The sequence below is a fragment of the Aythya ferina genome, assembly GCF_964211825.1.
Source record: "Aythya ferina genome assembly, chromosome: 8".
NCBI classification, from domain to species: Eukaryota; Metazoa; Chordata; class Aves; order Anseriformes; family Anatidae; genus Aythya; species Aythya ferina.
In genome coordinates, this window is record NC_140304.1 from 22997448 (window position 1) to 23012566 (window position 15119).

At 69.6% G+C, this 15119-nt stretch overlaps 2 protein-coding genes across 3 annotated transcripts in view; both read right to left on the minus strand.

Annotated features, from left to right (window-relative positions):
• The window catches only part of DPH2 (diphthamide biosynthesis 2), a 145118-nt gene that overhangs the window by 16450 nt on the left and 113549 nt on the right, over positions 1–15119 (minus strand). The gene's annotated exons all lie outside the window — the stretch shown is intronic.
• Positions 493–14880, minus strand: SLC6A9 (solute carrier family 6 member 9). 2 transcript variants are annotated; one of them, XM_084527935.1, is made up of 14 exons: positions 14772–14880; positions 12600–12738; positions 5442–5598; positions 5173–5304; positions 4297–4549; positions 4086–4218; positions 3650–3784; positions 3469–3572; positions 3160–3397; positions 2944–3078; positions 2762–2861; positions 2500–2600; positions 2217–2387; positions 493–2034 (listed from the first exon to the last, which is right to left on the minus strand). In XM_084527935.1, the coding sequence occupies exons 2-14, from the start codon at positions 12627–12629 to the stop codon at positions 1822–1824; spliced, it is 1902 nt and encodes a 633-aa protein (XP_084384061.1). In that variant the 5' UTR covers positions 12630–12738; positions 14772–14880; the 3' UTR covers positions 493–1821. The 2 variants fall into 2 exon arrangements, with proteins under 2 accessions (XP_084384061.1, XP_084384062.1); XM_084527936.1 differs by lacking the exons at positions 12600–12738; positions 14772–14880 and adding an exon at positions 8581–8601.

Below are 15119 nucleotides of genomic sequence, written 5' to 3' on the forward strand. Positions count from 1 at the left end.
GCACAATATTACCCTGGGGACACAGTAGTGCTCCCTACCCTGGAGCTGAAGCCAGGGGGTGTCCTGGGCACCCCCAGCCTTACCTTGCAGGCCCCCCCGTGCCTCAGCAGCCCCTTGGTGGCTGCAGGGGGGCTCCATGTGCTGTCCCTGCTGTCCCTCGTTGTGACAGAGCCCTATGGAGGGTGCAGGTCCTCATGCGAAGGGATTGACCAAGCAGCCACACTGCCCCTCACGATAAAGCCACCATGTCGTCCCCCTGCACTCCCCACCCTGGGAGCTGCCTCCTCCTCAGCCAGCCCTGGGCCAGTGCAGGCAGCTCCTGCCCTACAAAGGGCCCAGCACAAGGGTGAGGAGCACCCCCAGGGCCCATCCTGGCTGCTCAGAGCCAGTGCTGGGCATCCACGGGGGAAAGGATGCACCCCGGGGGGAAACTGTCCCTTAATGTCCCCCCTCCCCAGCTCCCACAAAAAAAGGGCACAGCGGGACACGGGCTCAGGAATATAAATCTCATTAAAATCTAGGATACTTTAGAAGTCTACACCGGGAGAGACACTGGCACAGGCAGCGCTGCCCAGGGACGCGCGCGTTATTGCTAACAATTAGAGGTGAACAGTAGCGGCATGACACATGGGGCAGGGCACGGGCACCATGCGGGAAACTGCGCCTCTCCGCCGCGTCGCACGGGGGGCTCGGGATGGGGCCAGGGGAGCTGGAACGTCCTTGCCGGGGCTCAGCACCCTGCTGCCCCTCAGCCTGTCCCCGCCGCGCCACCCCGCGTCCCTGCGCGAGCCTCGGGGCTCCGGCACAGGGAGCGCGGTGCTGGATGGCAGGGGAGCCTCGGGGTGGGAAGGGTCCCGTCCTCCCCACCCCAAAACCGAGAGCTACGGCCCCTCGGCTGTAGCTGGAAGACAGATTGAAAACAGCCCGGCCTTGCCAGTGCATCCTGCTCCACTAATACTGCTCGGGGACAAAACGTACCCAGATGGCTCGGAGCGAGCGGGCTGCCTCCGCCCTCCCACCTCCTCCGGTACCTCTTGCTAGCAGCAGCTGGGGGCCAGTCCTTCCTGCTCCCCCTTAGCACCATGGAAGGTTCCCCCCCTGCCCGTGCCAGGCCGTCGGGGACACCAGGCGCCCGTGCCACCACCCAGGTGGCCCCCCCAAGGTGCGGGGACGCTGCACGTAGCGGGGCTGTGGGTACGAGCGCACGCACGGCGCGCCCGTGGGTACCGAGCGTGTGTGCCCGCGTGCGTGGGGGTGCGTGCGCCCAGGTGCACGCGTGCCTAAGTGCTTGTGCTTGTGCCTTGTGCTGGCGCGGGCAGCGCCCTCGCCCCGTTGCCCACCCCGTGCCCCGGGTGCCGTCCCTGCACGTGGCCACCCCACCGAGGCCGGGGCCTCCCTGCAGCGTCACCCCTTGCCACCACGGCCCCGTGGGACCGAGCCCGGGAGGGCTGTGCCGTGTCCCGGGGTGGGCAGCACCCCAAAAAGTGCCCCGGTGCCCTCTCCATCCGCGCGGCCCGAGGGTGCCAGTCCCCACGGGGCAGGTCCCCTGCAAAGTGCCTCTGGCTCCTGGCCCTCCCGGGGCTGTGCCCCCCCCTCCTCTCGTGTCCCAGCGTCGCGCACGGAAGGTTACCGTAAACTTGAGGGTTAACAAACGCCACGGGGGGGGACGGGGTTAACCGGAGAGGAGGTCGGGGGTCTCGGGGACGGGCGCTGAGAGCCCCCCGCCGTCCGGTGCGGCCCGGAGCCAGGCTCCGCCAGCGGAAGGTGCGAAAGTGTCACCGCGCGGGAGGGGTTAGAGGGGGTGCGGGGACGGCAGGGGGGTCACAGTCTGGAGTCCTGGCTGTGGGCCAAGCCGTTGCTGCCCTGCACGGGGGACGCGGCCGCGGCCTCGCTCTGCGCCTTCTCCGGGTGCAGGGGCTGCACCTCCAGGTGGGACTCGGTGGAGGGGCTGAACGCCGGGGCGTAGCGCCCGCTGCGGTGCTCTGGCAGCGCCGGGCCCCAGTCCTTGCTCGCCTTGGTAGCGTTTTTCAAGCGCTAGAGAGAGGGAGATGGTAGGGGACAGGGTCAGCTCCCGCCCTCACACCCTGCCCCGGCCACCCCACCACGCCAGGACGTCCCGTGGCTGCTGCCTGCAGGTGTCTCCGACCGCCCCGGGGTAGGGGACAGCCTCATGGCAACCCCCAGCGGGGACGTGGGGGCTGTCCCCGACCACCCACCTCCAGCAGCGTGTCCCCCTCGGAGCGGCACACTTTGTAGATGGCGTAGATGGGGATGCAGATGACGGAGGAGAGCGCCATGAGGAAACCGATGCTGATGGCCCAGGTGGGGTAGACGTAGTCATTGTAGGAGATGGGCCGGTACTGGATCACTGTGAAGACCAGGATGAACTGGGGAGGGACAGGCAGGATCAGCCGGCGGGGAGCAGCCACCCTGCTCTGTCCCCTGCCCACAGCTGCCCCCACCACCCCCGGCCCCGTGCCCCCTGCCCGCGATGCTCACAAAGATGATGGCGGGCGAGATGAAGCGCCAGCAGATCTGGAAGAAGAACGGGGGCGGGAAGCCCAGCATCATCTCAATGTCCTTGAAGTAGTTGCGGTGCCCTGTGGGGACAGGTGGCCGTCAGCCCCAGCAGGACCCCAAGCCCCTGTAGTGGGACCTTTGAGCCCCTTGGTCGTTGGCCAACGACCTTGCCAGCCTCCGGCAGCCAGCCACCAACTGGCCACGAGTCCCCAAGCCCCCACCCCACCGCGGGGGCACCTACCGTAGATGTACATGATGGCGACGCACATGATGCAGGAGATGATGACCAGGGAGAAGCTGGCGGCGTAGTTGTCCATCAGCAGGAGCCAGTAGATGCCCGCCTGCGAGAGGGACCCCCGTTGACAGTGGCAATGACAGTGGCACAGGTCCCCCCACCCCCATCAGCACCCCGGGGTGCCCCACCTGGGTGGTGAGCGGGATGCCCAGCAGGAAGCCTGCCACGGCCACCCCCAGCGTCACGAAGGTCTTTCTGCGGATGATCCACTCGTTGCCCACCTCGTCCACGATGGCCGTGACCAGCGTCTCCAGCAGGCAGAACTGCACGTGGGGTGGAGGGGGCAGCACATCAACCTCAGCCCCATGGTGTCACCCCCCTGTCCTCACCCCACCGTGCCCTACCTGCGTGCCCAGCCCCAGGAGGATGAGCATGAAGAAGAAGAGGATGGACCAGAGCGGGGAGATGGGCAGCAGGGTGAGGGCCTCCGGGTAGGCGACGAAGGCCAGGCCGGGGCCGTGGTCGGCCACCTTGGAGATATCCACGCCCAGGTGGTTGGCCATGAAGCCCAGGATGGAGAAGATGACGAAGCCGGCGTAGACGCTGGTGGCGCAGTTGGTGATGCTGATGATGATGCTGTCCCTGCGGGGAGAGGCGGGTCAGGGCCGGCGGCGGGGCCGGGGGGCGGCGTGGGGGCACGGGCGGGCACTCACCGGTAGCAGTTGTTGTGGAACTTGTTGTAGGAGGCCATGGTGATGAGGCCACCCCAGGCGCAGCCCAGCGAGTAGAAGATCTGCGAGGCGGCATCACCCCACACCTGCACCACGGACGGGGTCAGCGCCATGTGCCGTGTCCCCCTTGATCCCCCCCCGTCCCCCCATTGTCCCCGCTCACCTTGGCGTCCAGGATCTTGTCCCACTGGGGTGTCAGGTAGTACATGATGCCGGTGAGGGCCCCCTCCAGCGTGATGCCGCGCACGAAGAGGATGGTGAGCACCACGTAGGGGAAGGTGGCCGTGAAGTACACCACCTGCGGGGAGGGGGCTCGGTGGGCGGGGACACGGGGCGAGGGGGCGGGGCTATCGGGGCAAGGGGCGGGGCTACAGCCAGGGGGAGGCGTGGCCATGGCCATGTGGGAGGGGCATCACCAATAGGGGAGGGGCTATGTCTAAAGGGGGCGTGGTTATAGGCAGGAGGGGCGTGGCTATATACAGAAGGGGTATGGCAGATATACAACGGGCGTGGCCACACAGAAATGGGGCGTGGCCACACAGAAATGGGGCGTGGTCACCCAAAAGGGGGCGTGTCCTGGAGCCGGGGCACGCGGGTACCTTCCCCGAGGACTTGACGCCCTTGATGAGGCAGAGGAAGACGACGACCCAGGAGACGCCGAGGCAGCCCAGCAGGGGCAGGCGCACCTCGCCCAGGTTCCCGATGTCATCCGAGAGGTTGAGCACGTACCTCCTGCGCCGGGGGGACGGCAAGCATCAGCGGGGCCCCGCCACCGCCGCCCCCCATACCTCCCAGTCCCCTCCCCAGTACCTCCAGTACTCCTTGCTGGGGCTGGTGCGCTTCTGGGTGGCATTGAGGAGGTGGGTGAGGTTGACGGCAGCGTGGCTGGAGAGGTTCCCGTCCAGCACCCCCACGCAGTCGGGCGTGTTCCAGGCGTTGCTGCAGTACGTCCAGGGCAGCACGCGCGTCATGGACACAAAGAAGTAGTAGAAGGCAATACAGATCACCACGTTGTAGTAGATCCCGATGTACGTGGACACCACCATCATCCCGTAGCCCACGCCTGGGAACAGCACCGGGGAGGGGTGAGCGGCGCGGCGCGGGCAGTGCGGGGCTCGCGGCTCGGGGGCAGGTGGCACCGGGGCGAGGAGCATGCAGGGCTCAGCCCCCTGCCGGGCACGGGGAACTCCTTAGGGCACAGGGGGTGTGTGGCTGGCAGGACTGCGGGTGAGCCCTTGGGGTCTGCAAGCCTGGAGGACCACAGGGCTGGGGGCTCTCCTTGCATGGCCATGGGGACTCTGGAGCTGCAAGCACCCGGTGACAGAGGGCACCCAAGGACGGGGAAATACACCTAGGATGAACGCACCACGGTGGCCTGAATAACCTCTGCGGGGGACACATGTGGCAGTGCAGGGATGCGTGTGTAATGCAAGCACTGGATGCCAGGGCAGGAGTGTACGTCAGGCTGCAGGAGGGGAGCGTGCAGGGCACGTGTGGGGCGTGCGGGGATGTGTGCGGTGTGAGCAGTGTGTGCGTGCACAGGCAGTGCGTGTGCAAGGCATGCAGGGCTGTGCAAGCAGCACATGCCTGTGCAGGGCTGCACAACGTGCCGGAGGTGTGTGCAGGGGACACACCGGGAGCGTGGGTGTGCGCCCCGTGCCGCTGTGGGGACGGGCAGCCCCTTACCTTTGAACATGGGGCTGACCCTCCAGACACCAAGGCAGCCCTGGCTGGCGAACTGCCCGAAGGAGAGCTCCATGAAGAAGAGGGGGATGCCGCAGAACACCAGCATGATGAAGTAGGGGAACATGAAGGCACCTGGCAGGCAGGAACCACAGGGTGTGAGCGGGCAGCAGCCCCACACACGGCCGTGCCCCCCGGCACAGCTCAGGAGCAGGGCGCACGGCCCCATCCCCACCCCGGGCCCCCCTCATCCCCATCCCAATGACACCCACCTCCCCCATTGCGGTAGCAGAGGTACGGGAAGCGCCAGACGTTGCCCAGCCCCACGGCGTAGCCCACGCTGGTCAGCACGAACTCGATCTGGTTGCCCCAGTTGCCGCGCTTGACGCTCTTGTCCTGCTTGCCCCGCTCCCCGGGCACGGCGCCGTTCTGCGGAGAGATGCGTTGGGGTGCCTCAGCCGGGGGGGACACCCCCGCCGGGCCCATCGGAGGGGTGACAGCCACCGAGAGGGGCCAGGAGGTCCCCTGCATCCTTGCCCCATCCCTCCCCAGGCTGGGCCGCCCCGTGCCAACACCCCCCCCCCACCGTGCACGCGCAGTGCCAAGGAGAGGGGAGGCAGCGCTGGCAGCCCCCCCGCCCCACGCCGGCCCCGATGAATAGCTCTCCCCGGAGCCCGGCTGCAGAGAAGGAAGAGCCTGCAAGTCATACAAAGCAGGCTCGGGCGCCCGAGCACAAAGGGGCCTCTGTTCCTTCTCCCCCACCCCTTGCGCCCAGCAAAAAGGGGCCCCGCTGGGTGGCCACTGCCCGCAGCCGGGGGGGAACCGCCGGACCCCCGGCCCCCCAGGCTGTGCCCTGGGGTGGGTGCCCCGGGATGGGGAGTGGGGTGCAGCGATGGGGTCAAGCTGGGGTCCCCCAACCCCAAGAAAGGTGTCCTGCGGTGGCAGCGGTGCTGACCCTTCCCGTGCAGGTGGGACCCCCCCGGGGGACAGCCCCGGTGCCCATCAGCCCTGAACACGAGGAGGGGTGGGGGCAAGAATGGGCGCTTTGTGCAGGCCGCGGCACAATGCGCGCTCACACCGGGGATGACAACAAAGGGGACGGGTGCCCGTCACCCCCGGCAGAGATGGCACCCGCCACCCCATGGCCCTGTCCCAGCGTGGCCCCGAGCTCACGCCGAGCTCCCCGAGACGCTGCCCAGCTCCAGGCCGGGGGTTGGTGATATTTTTTGGGGAGCTGCTGGCATTGCCCGCGCCCCCCGCGCCGGGCCAGGACGGGGAGCCGTCGCTGCGGATCTGCTGACGCCGGCGGGGCGCGGGCAGCAGGCGCGGTGCACCAAACCGTGTCATTCGATTAGGGCCGGCGCAGCCGGGACGTGATGCCCGGCGACTCCGGCACCGCGCTGCCAAACAAAGCCATCTGCTGCGGAGCGGGGCCTGCACGCGCCGGGGGCGGCGGGGGGGCGGCGGGGGCAGCGGGACGCACGGCGGGGGGCTTGGGGAGGATTTGGGGTGGGCTATAGGGGCTGTAGGGGCAATAGGTGGCAATACGCTGGCCATACTCAGCTGGGGTACTGGGGTGCCCGTGCCAGGCCCCACAGGAAAAGGGTGCGTGGAAAATGCGCCCACAGCATCCTGACTCTCCCAGCACCCATGGGTGCTCCTGCCCAGCCCCCAGGACCCCAGGACCACCCCTAATCCACCTCGCATGTCCCCACATCCCCCGCAGGCACAAGGTGGGGGATCCTGGTCTGCCTCAGGGCACAGCCTCTGCTTGGTGTGGGGTGTCCTCCGTGGGGTGGGGTGGAGGGGTCCCCAGGGTGTGGGGGTGATGCTGGCGATGTCCCCACGTTGGGGTGCGCTCATGCGGGATGATCCCATTGGGAAGCCCCTGATAAAGCTTGGGCATTATATGAGATGCTTGCATTGATGAGGCTCCCGCTCAGCACGGCTGGCAGGTGGGGGAACACTGCTCCAGCCTCCCTGAGATGGGTTTTTTGGGAGGCACCGCATGACCCCAACACAGCCTGAAGCCCCAAGAGCCCAGAGGGGACCCCAACCCCGTCCCGAAGCCGGGGGCCACCCCGCTCCCTCTGCTCGGGTGACCCCAGAGGCATCACAGCCTCACTCGCTGCCTCCACGGGGCACCCCAATTTTGAGGCACCTGGCAGCAGTGCTCCAAGAGAGCTCCGGTCCTCTGCCATCCCACACTGCAGCACAGGGCTAAGGCACGCTTGTCCCCAATAAGGGGACAGCCACATGTGTGCCCAAGCACGCACACGTGCGCACACGCTTGCATGCTCACCCATCAGCCCGCTACAATCCCCCCCTCCCCAATCCGGGAAGGTCGCCCCGTCCTTTCCACTCATTAACCACCCAGCTGCATGGCAAAAAAAAAAAAAAGGGGGGGGGACCCAAGGGCCTGTGAGACGAGCCCCTCACCCCGCTTCGTGTTGTGGGGCCAGGATTTAACACAGGGGCAGCACCCTGCTCCAATTCCCCTAAATTTTCCATGCACAGGTGCATACATAGCGGGGAGGAAGGGTGCCCCGTGCGCCCCAAACGTCCCCAAAGGGGACGTTTGGGGCGCACGGGGCACCCTTCCTCCCCGGGACCCTACCAGACAGCCAAAGCATCCCCGGGTCCCACAGCGCAGGCACCATCCATCACGGCGCCTGGCACCGGAGCCTTTCTCATGCTAAGCAGCGCTGCCTCGCACAATGGCAGCTTGGCTGGGGTGCCCGGATGCCCCCCACTTCCCCAAGGGACCGTCCCCTCCCCCTGATTTATGCCTGGGAAGCTGATGGCTGCAGGGGGGGGACATGTCCCCGTGGGGTGAGTGGAGGCAGAAGCACCTGGGGACCCCCAGTGTGTCTCCAGAGTGGATCCCCCCCTTCTTAAATTGCCCCCCTGGGGATATTCCAGCCCCGCAGAGGCACCCTATGGGACATCAGCCTTATCCATGTTGTGTGGGGGCCCCGTTCGTGTTTACTCCCCCAAAAAATAGATGCCACGGCAGGGTGACAGTCACCCCAGTGAGCTGCGGCACCGCGCACCCCCCTGGCCATCAGTAGGTCTTGGAGTGAACAGCCCCAAAACATAACCCCTTGCTCGAGCAAACCCTTCCTGCTCCCAATGCAGCTGGGGTCCCGGGGGGGCTGGAGGTAGAGGCGGGCAGAGGGGGCCACATTTGGGTACCTCCAGAGCCACCCTCCTCCCCTGCAGCACCCCATGTCCCTGCTGGATAGGGGGGGCTCAGGGGGCCCTACAGAGCCATGGCCGTGCTCCAGCCCCCCAGAGCTGGCACAGAGCACCCCGTAGAGCCCCAGCAGCAGGGGACAGCGCTGGCACGGCCACCGCCACCCCGTCCCCGTGCCGCAGCCCCCCGGACCCCGCTCTCAGCACCCCACTGACCTGCTGGCGGGGCCGGGGGGGGCCCGGCTGCCCGTGGCTGCACCCCGGGGGGCCAGGCTGGCCGGCTCCGTGCGTCCCCGGCTTCATTGGCACCGCTGGGTCCCGCGCGGTGGCAGCTGCCCGCCCGCCTCCCCCCGCCCGCTGCCTGCAGGGCTTGGCACCGCACCCCGCTCGCCTCCCGGCCCGGCCCCTTCGCCCCACAGCCAGCAAGGTGTGTGTGTGTGTGTGTGTGTGTGTGTGTGTGTGTGTGTGTGTGTGTGTCCCCTCCCAGCAGGGACAGGAGAGGGGGGCTGCGCGGTGCTGAGCCCTGGCACAGCTCACATCCCACTTAATGAGGCCTCATTAGCGGGGTCCAGCTGTTTGCAGCCCCGCACGCTCCGGCGGGCAGCGCTGCCCTCCCTGCGGGGCTCATCCTGCCCCCGCAGCCCCTGGCTCCTTCCCACACCGCAGCCTGGCAGAGGGCAGCGTCCCCTCGCTGTCCCCCATGTGCTGTCCCATTCCCATGCCCCCAGCCCCACACACATCTTCCTGCCCCGCTCCCATCACCGTGACGCTGCCCAGCCTCGCACATCCGACCCCAACCTAGGTTTGGGCACTGCTGGGACCTGGCACGGCCCGATATGGGGACGGGGGCGCTGGGACGAGCCTGCCCGGTGGCACATCCCCAGCCTGGTCCCATGCCACCTCTCCCTGACGTCAGCCGAGCCGCTGGGCATCACAGGGATCCACGGCAGCCACCACAAGGTCACAGCCCCGCGGGGGGACCATCTGCATGGCAGCAGGGCTGCGCTGCCAGCCCCCCACCGCCCCGACACCCCCAGCCTCGCCGCTCTCACCCCTATCCCCCTGCCCAACGCGGGCTGGGACCCCCGGTAGGGTGCCGCGTCCCGTGGGAGGGCAGAGGCAGGGAGCCCCCCAGCAAGGCTCGGGGTGCCCCAGCTGCTCCCAGCCCCGCGCCCCGGCTGGGGAGCGCGGCCAAAGCGCCAGCCAGGCGTGATGGAGCACCGAGGGCGGGGGGACGGGCCGGCGCTTTCGGGAGACCATCTGGGGTCCGGGCAGCAGCGCTGCGGGCACACACGTGTGCCGTTCACATGTGCGGGGCGGGCGCTCGGCTTCCCACACCGGCACCCAGTGCTCGTCCCCATCCCTGTCCTCTCCTGCGCTGGCCGCCCGGGATGCTCCCATGGCGCGGGGAGCAGCACCCAGCTGTGCCCCCCTGGGACACACAGCCTCCCCCTCGTGCCAGCCCCAGTGGCAGGGACAGGGGGATGGAGCCAAGCCCTCCAGCCCTGTTCCATGTGCAGCCCTGCACCCTGACACCCTACAAGGTGCCCACATGCATCCCTCCACGGCCTGGCTCGCTGCACCGCCTTGCTTGGGCCACCAACACGCCACCACCAGATGTCCTTCCCCAGGCACAGGGCCCTGAGCTCTCCCAGCTCCCCAGTCCCTGCGTGCTCTGGCTCTGGGAGCATCATTCCTGCCCCTGCAGCCCCCATCACCCCGTCCCCAAGCAGGGCTTCAGGGTGCCCAGGGCAGGGACGCCGCCTGGGGACCTACCAGGTGCCACCAGCCCCTAGCCGGGCGCTTCCCGCCGGGGCTGCCTCTCTCCGGCCCCATTCTCACGGCGCGGGCACGATTCTCCTGGAGCGCTCAGGCAGAAAAATCCCCCGCCGGCCCCCCCAGCGCTGCCCCTTGTTATTCCGGGAAGGGCTCCCGCAGCCAAGAGCCGCTTCCGCAGCTCCTGCTCGCGCTGCTGGCCCCCCTGCCCGGGGCCGGCGGCACCGCGCTGCTGGGGGTGTCTGGGACAGGGCAGGGCCCCCCCCAAGCTTTGTAATCCCTGCGAGCACGGTGCCAGCGGTGCCCGCCCGGGCTGGGACAGGCGATGGCAGGAGCCCACCTGAGCCGTGCGCCCCCCCGGCCGAGCGCTGCCCGGCTGTGCCAGCAAAGCAAGGCTGGGAGTCAGGAGCCGCTGGCACGGCTGGAGCCCAAACAAAGCCCGCTGCCGGGGACAAAACAAAATGTCCTGAAAGGACAGGGAGGGAGAGGCTGTCGGATCCCCCTGCTCGGCCACACAGGGACTGAACCAGCCCCTGGAGCTCCCCTGCATCCCAGCGCCTGCTGCGCACCCGCTGCCACGGCCTCTGCTGGGTTTGGGAGGGGAAGGGGCACCGAGCCCCCCCTCCTGCCTGCGGTTTGGAGCCAGCAGGCACAGAATTACACGGGCATCCACACGCATGGCATTCCTGTCGCACCAGCAGGGCGCAGACCCCAGCCCACAGGCGGGGAAATCGAGGCACAGCCGCACACCACACAGCCAGGGGATGGAGAGCCTCAGCCGTCACCCCTGTCCTCCCCAAAACGGGCACCCCGAGCCCCGCCACCAACCCCCCCCGGGCACAGGGACTGTGCCACGGGACCTCGGTCGGGCTTGGGAACTGCACCTGCTGGCAGGGATTAGAGGGCAGGGCAGGGGCCACGCTTTGCCAGGCTGTTTGCGCGGCGCTGGAGGCAGGCCAAGGAGATTAGCTGCCTTCCCCAATGACCCAGAAAGCTCAGCAGCCAAGGCCCTGTCCCGCGACACCTCGTCCCAGGGCACTTGCAGCTGGCCCGGCGCAGGGATGCTCCTGTGAGGGATGCTGCCGTGCTCCCTGCCAGCTCCCAGCACCGCCGTGCCCTGCGCCCACCCTGCTCGGGGTGCCCCTCACCCTACAAACGGGGAGCAGAGGGCTGCGGGACGGGGTTACCGGCACACCGGGTGCCAGACCCCCGTGGTTTCCCTTCCTCCCCAGCTCCCCGTGTGCCGTGGGCTGGGCAGGGCCTTCGGAGAGGCAAGTTAAAGATTGACCAGGAGCAGGTGGGCGCTGGGTGCCTGGCTCCCCGCTGTCGGTGCTGCGGCCACGGCAAGGACACAGCAGCAGCGTGGAGGCGCGGGGCTCATGGCAAGCATGACGCACACGCAGGGGCACCGGCACGGCACGCACGGGGATGGCAGAGCTCCAGCCGAGCCTGGCAACGTCCCCAGCACCTCACCGAGCCCAACCGTGGGGAAATCTGCCTTCCCACCCCTGCCACGGGCAGGAGGGGAGCCCGGTGCCGCCGCGGGCACCGCCGGCAGGGCCACGCTGGGCCAGGCAGCGAGGGAGCCGTGCACACACGTGCTGGGAGCGCCCGCTGGAGCACACCGCTCCCCTGGCTCCCGGCTTCCCAGGGAAGTGCTGGCTCCAGGCCCTCTGGCTGGAGCATGCAGCTATTTCGGGAAGCCCCCTGGGAAGGGGAGGGGGGCGAGCATGTCAGCCCCGGAGCTCAGTTCCCACCTATAGGGGAAAAGGCAGAAGCCCAGCCCAGCCTGCGCTCACCTGCGGGACACGGGCGGCTGCTCGGGGCAGCGGGGCTCCGGGTTCCCAAATCCCTCATCTGCGAGGGTACAGCAGTGACCAGCACGGGGTCAGTGCAGCCCTCCCAAGAGGACACCGCACACGCCTGTGCCAGGGGGTGAGGGCAGCACACCCCACAACGCAGCGCTGGTGGGGATGTGGGGTCGCTGCCTGCCTCTGCCTCCATCCCGTTACTCCTGCTGTCAGGGAGAGCTGGCAGGGGTGGACGCAGAGGGTGACAGCCCCGTCCCCTGCCCCTGCAGGAGCTCGTACCCGGCACAGAGGGGTGCCCGTGCCCAGTAAAGGTGGAGGAGCTGCGCGGCTTTCCCGCCTTCCCCTGGAGAGCTGGGGCGGGCGATAAAGCAGGCAGCATGCCTGAGCGGGGCGATAGCATCTGCAGGCGGTGAGACACCACACCCGGAGCCTCGCGGGCAGCGGGCTGGGAGCGAGAAACCACTGGCGGCTCCATCAAGGGGCCCCCCAGGCACCGTGCTGGGGGCACAACCCCGGCAGGGCATCCCGGTGGCCATCTGGAGCCCCTTAGGAGCCCCGGCATCCCGCTCCCTCGCCATGCATCGGGTGCTCCGGGTCCACCGCAGGGTTTCCCCCAGGTCAGCCCGCTCCCTGCACCCCAGCACTCACCAGCAGCCCCTCGCTGCACTTATCGGCCATCCCTGGAGGCTGGAGCGCGTTCCTGGCTGCCCGCCGTGGGGTCCCTGGCTCTCCGTCGCGCTGGCTGCGGCACCGGCACCCGCACGCTTCAATCCACGGGCAGAGCGAGCTGGGCAGAGAAACCAAGAGGGACGTGACTGGTGGGGTGGGCACGTCCCCGCCCCGGGCCTCCCCCTCCATCCGGGCAGCAGGGGGACGTGCCAGGCGGGTGGCTGCCCCGTACCTGGCCGCAGGGTGGGTGGGAACGGGGCCGGGGGTCCCCCTGAGGGTCTCCTCCTCGCTCCCACCCCCCCAGCATCTCCGAACCCCCGGCACGGCCACGATCGGTGGCTCCCAGGTGTTTCCCAAGAAGCAGTTAAAGATTTACCCGCTGCGGACAGGCGACCTTGTGGGCAGCTGGCTCCCAGCCGCCCGGCGGGTGGGCGTCGGGGGGCCCCGTGCGTCCCCCAGCCAGAGCTGGAGCCGAAGTGGCCGCGGCGGGCGGCAGCGCCGGGACTGGGCGCAGCGCGGGGCCAGCTCAGGGCTCAGCTGCCGCGGAGGACACAGATGGGAACCGATTGCCTTCTGCCCCGGTGCATCGCGTGCACGTGCAGCGCAGGGGGGGCGAGCCAGCGGGCTCTGCCACGGCCAGGTGCTGCTGCATCAGGCACGGGAGGGGGATGCGGCCCCCCCTGACCATTGCTCCTGCCCCATCCTGGGGCTGCTGGGGCCAGGGGGGCGCCTGGGCTTGACCTTCCTCCCTGCCGGGAGGGATGGGGGCTGTTGCAAAACAGCGGGGCGCGGGGCTGTGCAAGCAGCGGTGTTTGCAGATCCCACACCAGCTCCTGGCGCCCTTGCTGGCCGGGAAAGGACCCCTGCCCCCAGCCAAGGGTCCCCGACGGAGGCCCAGCGCCCCGGGCTGCTGTGGGTCTGGAGCAATCAGCAGAGGGGCACGAGGCCCCGAACGCATCAGGAGGGAGCGTGGGTGGTGGAGATAAAGGGCAGGAGGCCGGGGGACGCGGGCAAGCCCCCAGCCCCGGCTGCAGCCCCCCGGCACAGGCAGGCTGCTGCCCGCAGATACCGCGTCCCACTGCCAAGCCCCTCCCTGGGAGCGGCTGCATTTCCAGGGGGGGACGAGGTGTCGTCACCACACAGGGAGGGAGGACAACAAGCCCCAGGAACCTGTCAGAGGGGGCAGGCGTGGGGCCAGCGGCCAGACCTCCTCCTCGCCGCACACCTATTGCCAACAAGCCGAACGCCGCCCTCCCCACGGCCCTGAATTTGGCCTGGGAACTCATCACCTGCCCGTGCTGGGAGGGGAAAGCGCCCACGGGAGGGCCCGCCGCTCCCCCAGGGCTCTGCCAGGCAGCGATAAGGCCACGCGTGTGCACGGCAGCTGCTGGCTGCGGCTCCCTGCCCGGCACAAAGGCGAGCACCACGGGCCCAGGAGGGATGCAGGGCTCCGGGGATGCCCAAATCCGCAGCCTCCCCCGGGGCAGCAGGGCACAGGCTCTATGGGATGCCCTTCCTGGTGTCACAGCGTGCCGGGACCGCTCGGAGCACCCTGTCCCTGACAGGTGACGGGTGGCACCGCCGCCGTGCCACACCTCGGCACGGCACGGCACGGCACGGCACGGCACGGCACGGCACGGCACGGCACGGCAGCGCCCAGGAGGAGGAGGCAGCGGGTGCCTTCCCCGGCACGGCCGATGCCACCTGCGGAGCCATTTCCTCCGCCAGCATCCCCGCGGGCACAGCGGGGGGGGCGCAGGGAGCCGAGCCCGGCTTTGCCCCCTCCATCCCCGCGATGCGCCCGGTGCGGCACGGCGGCGGGGGGGGCCCGGGTTACATCAGCCGCCACGTGGTGGCTGCTCCGCCGCCCCGCCCCGGCACATGCCCGTGGAAAATTACCGCCGGCCCCCCCTCTACAGCACCGGGCCGGGCCTCCCCGGGCCCCGCCGCCCCCGGCCCCGCCGCCGGGCACGGCACCGGGCGGCCCCGCTCGGCCCCCGCGCCCGGAGCGCAACAGATGCGGGAGCGCCGCGCATCCCGGCCCCGCCGCCAGCGCCACCCCGCCGCGTCCCCCCCCCGGTGCCCCCTCCCCGGTGCCCCCTCCCCGGTGCCGGGCCGAGCCGGGCAGCCGGTGGAGGTGCTCGCCCTTACCGTGCCCATGCCGCCGCCCCCCGGCCCCTCCCGCGGCTCCCAGCGGGTCCCCGGTGGCTCCGCGCCCCCCGGGCCGCCGGCGGTACCGGTGAGCGCCGGGCCCGGTGCCGTGCCGCCGCTGCCGGTGCTGCCGAGTTAAATGAAAGTTTGGAGGTCGGTGGGGGCTGGCACCGCCTCTCGCCCCCGCCGCGCTCCGCCTCCCGAGCTCCCCAGCGCCCCGCTCCGGTACCGGCACCGGGGGCGGCGGAGTACCCGCGGCACCCCCGTCCCCGCAGCACGCACAGCGGGAGGGCACGCCGGGCACGCGGGGGAGCTTGCACACGCGTGCACATGCATCCACACGCGTGC

What these genes read in the sequence shown, in the direction of transcription:
- SLC6A9 (XM_084527935.1), bottom strand. Translation starts at nt 12,629, where the DNA reads ATGGCCGATAAGTGCAGCGAGGGGCTGCTG. An exon ending in GCATCCCGCTCACCACCCAG is followed by an intron (nt 2,862 to 2,943) that starts GTGGGGCACCCC and finishes TCCCTCTCGCAG; the next exon opens with GCGGGCATCTACTGGCTCCT. An exon ending in CGCCATCATGTACATCTACG is followed by an intron (nt 2,601 to 2,761) that starts GTAGGTGCCCCC and finishes CTGTCCCCACAG; the next exon opens with GGCACCGCAACTACTTCAAG.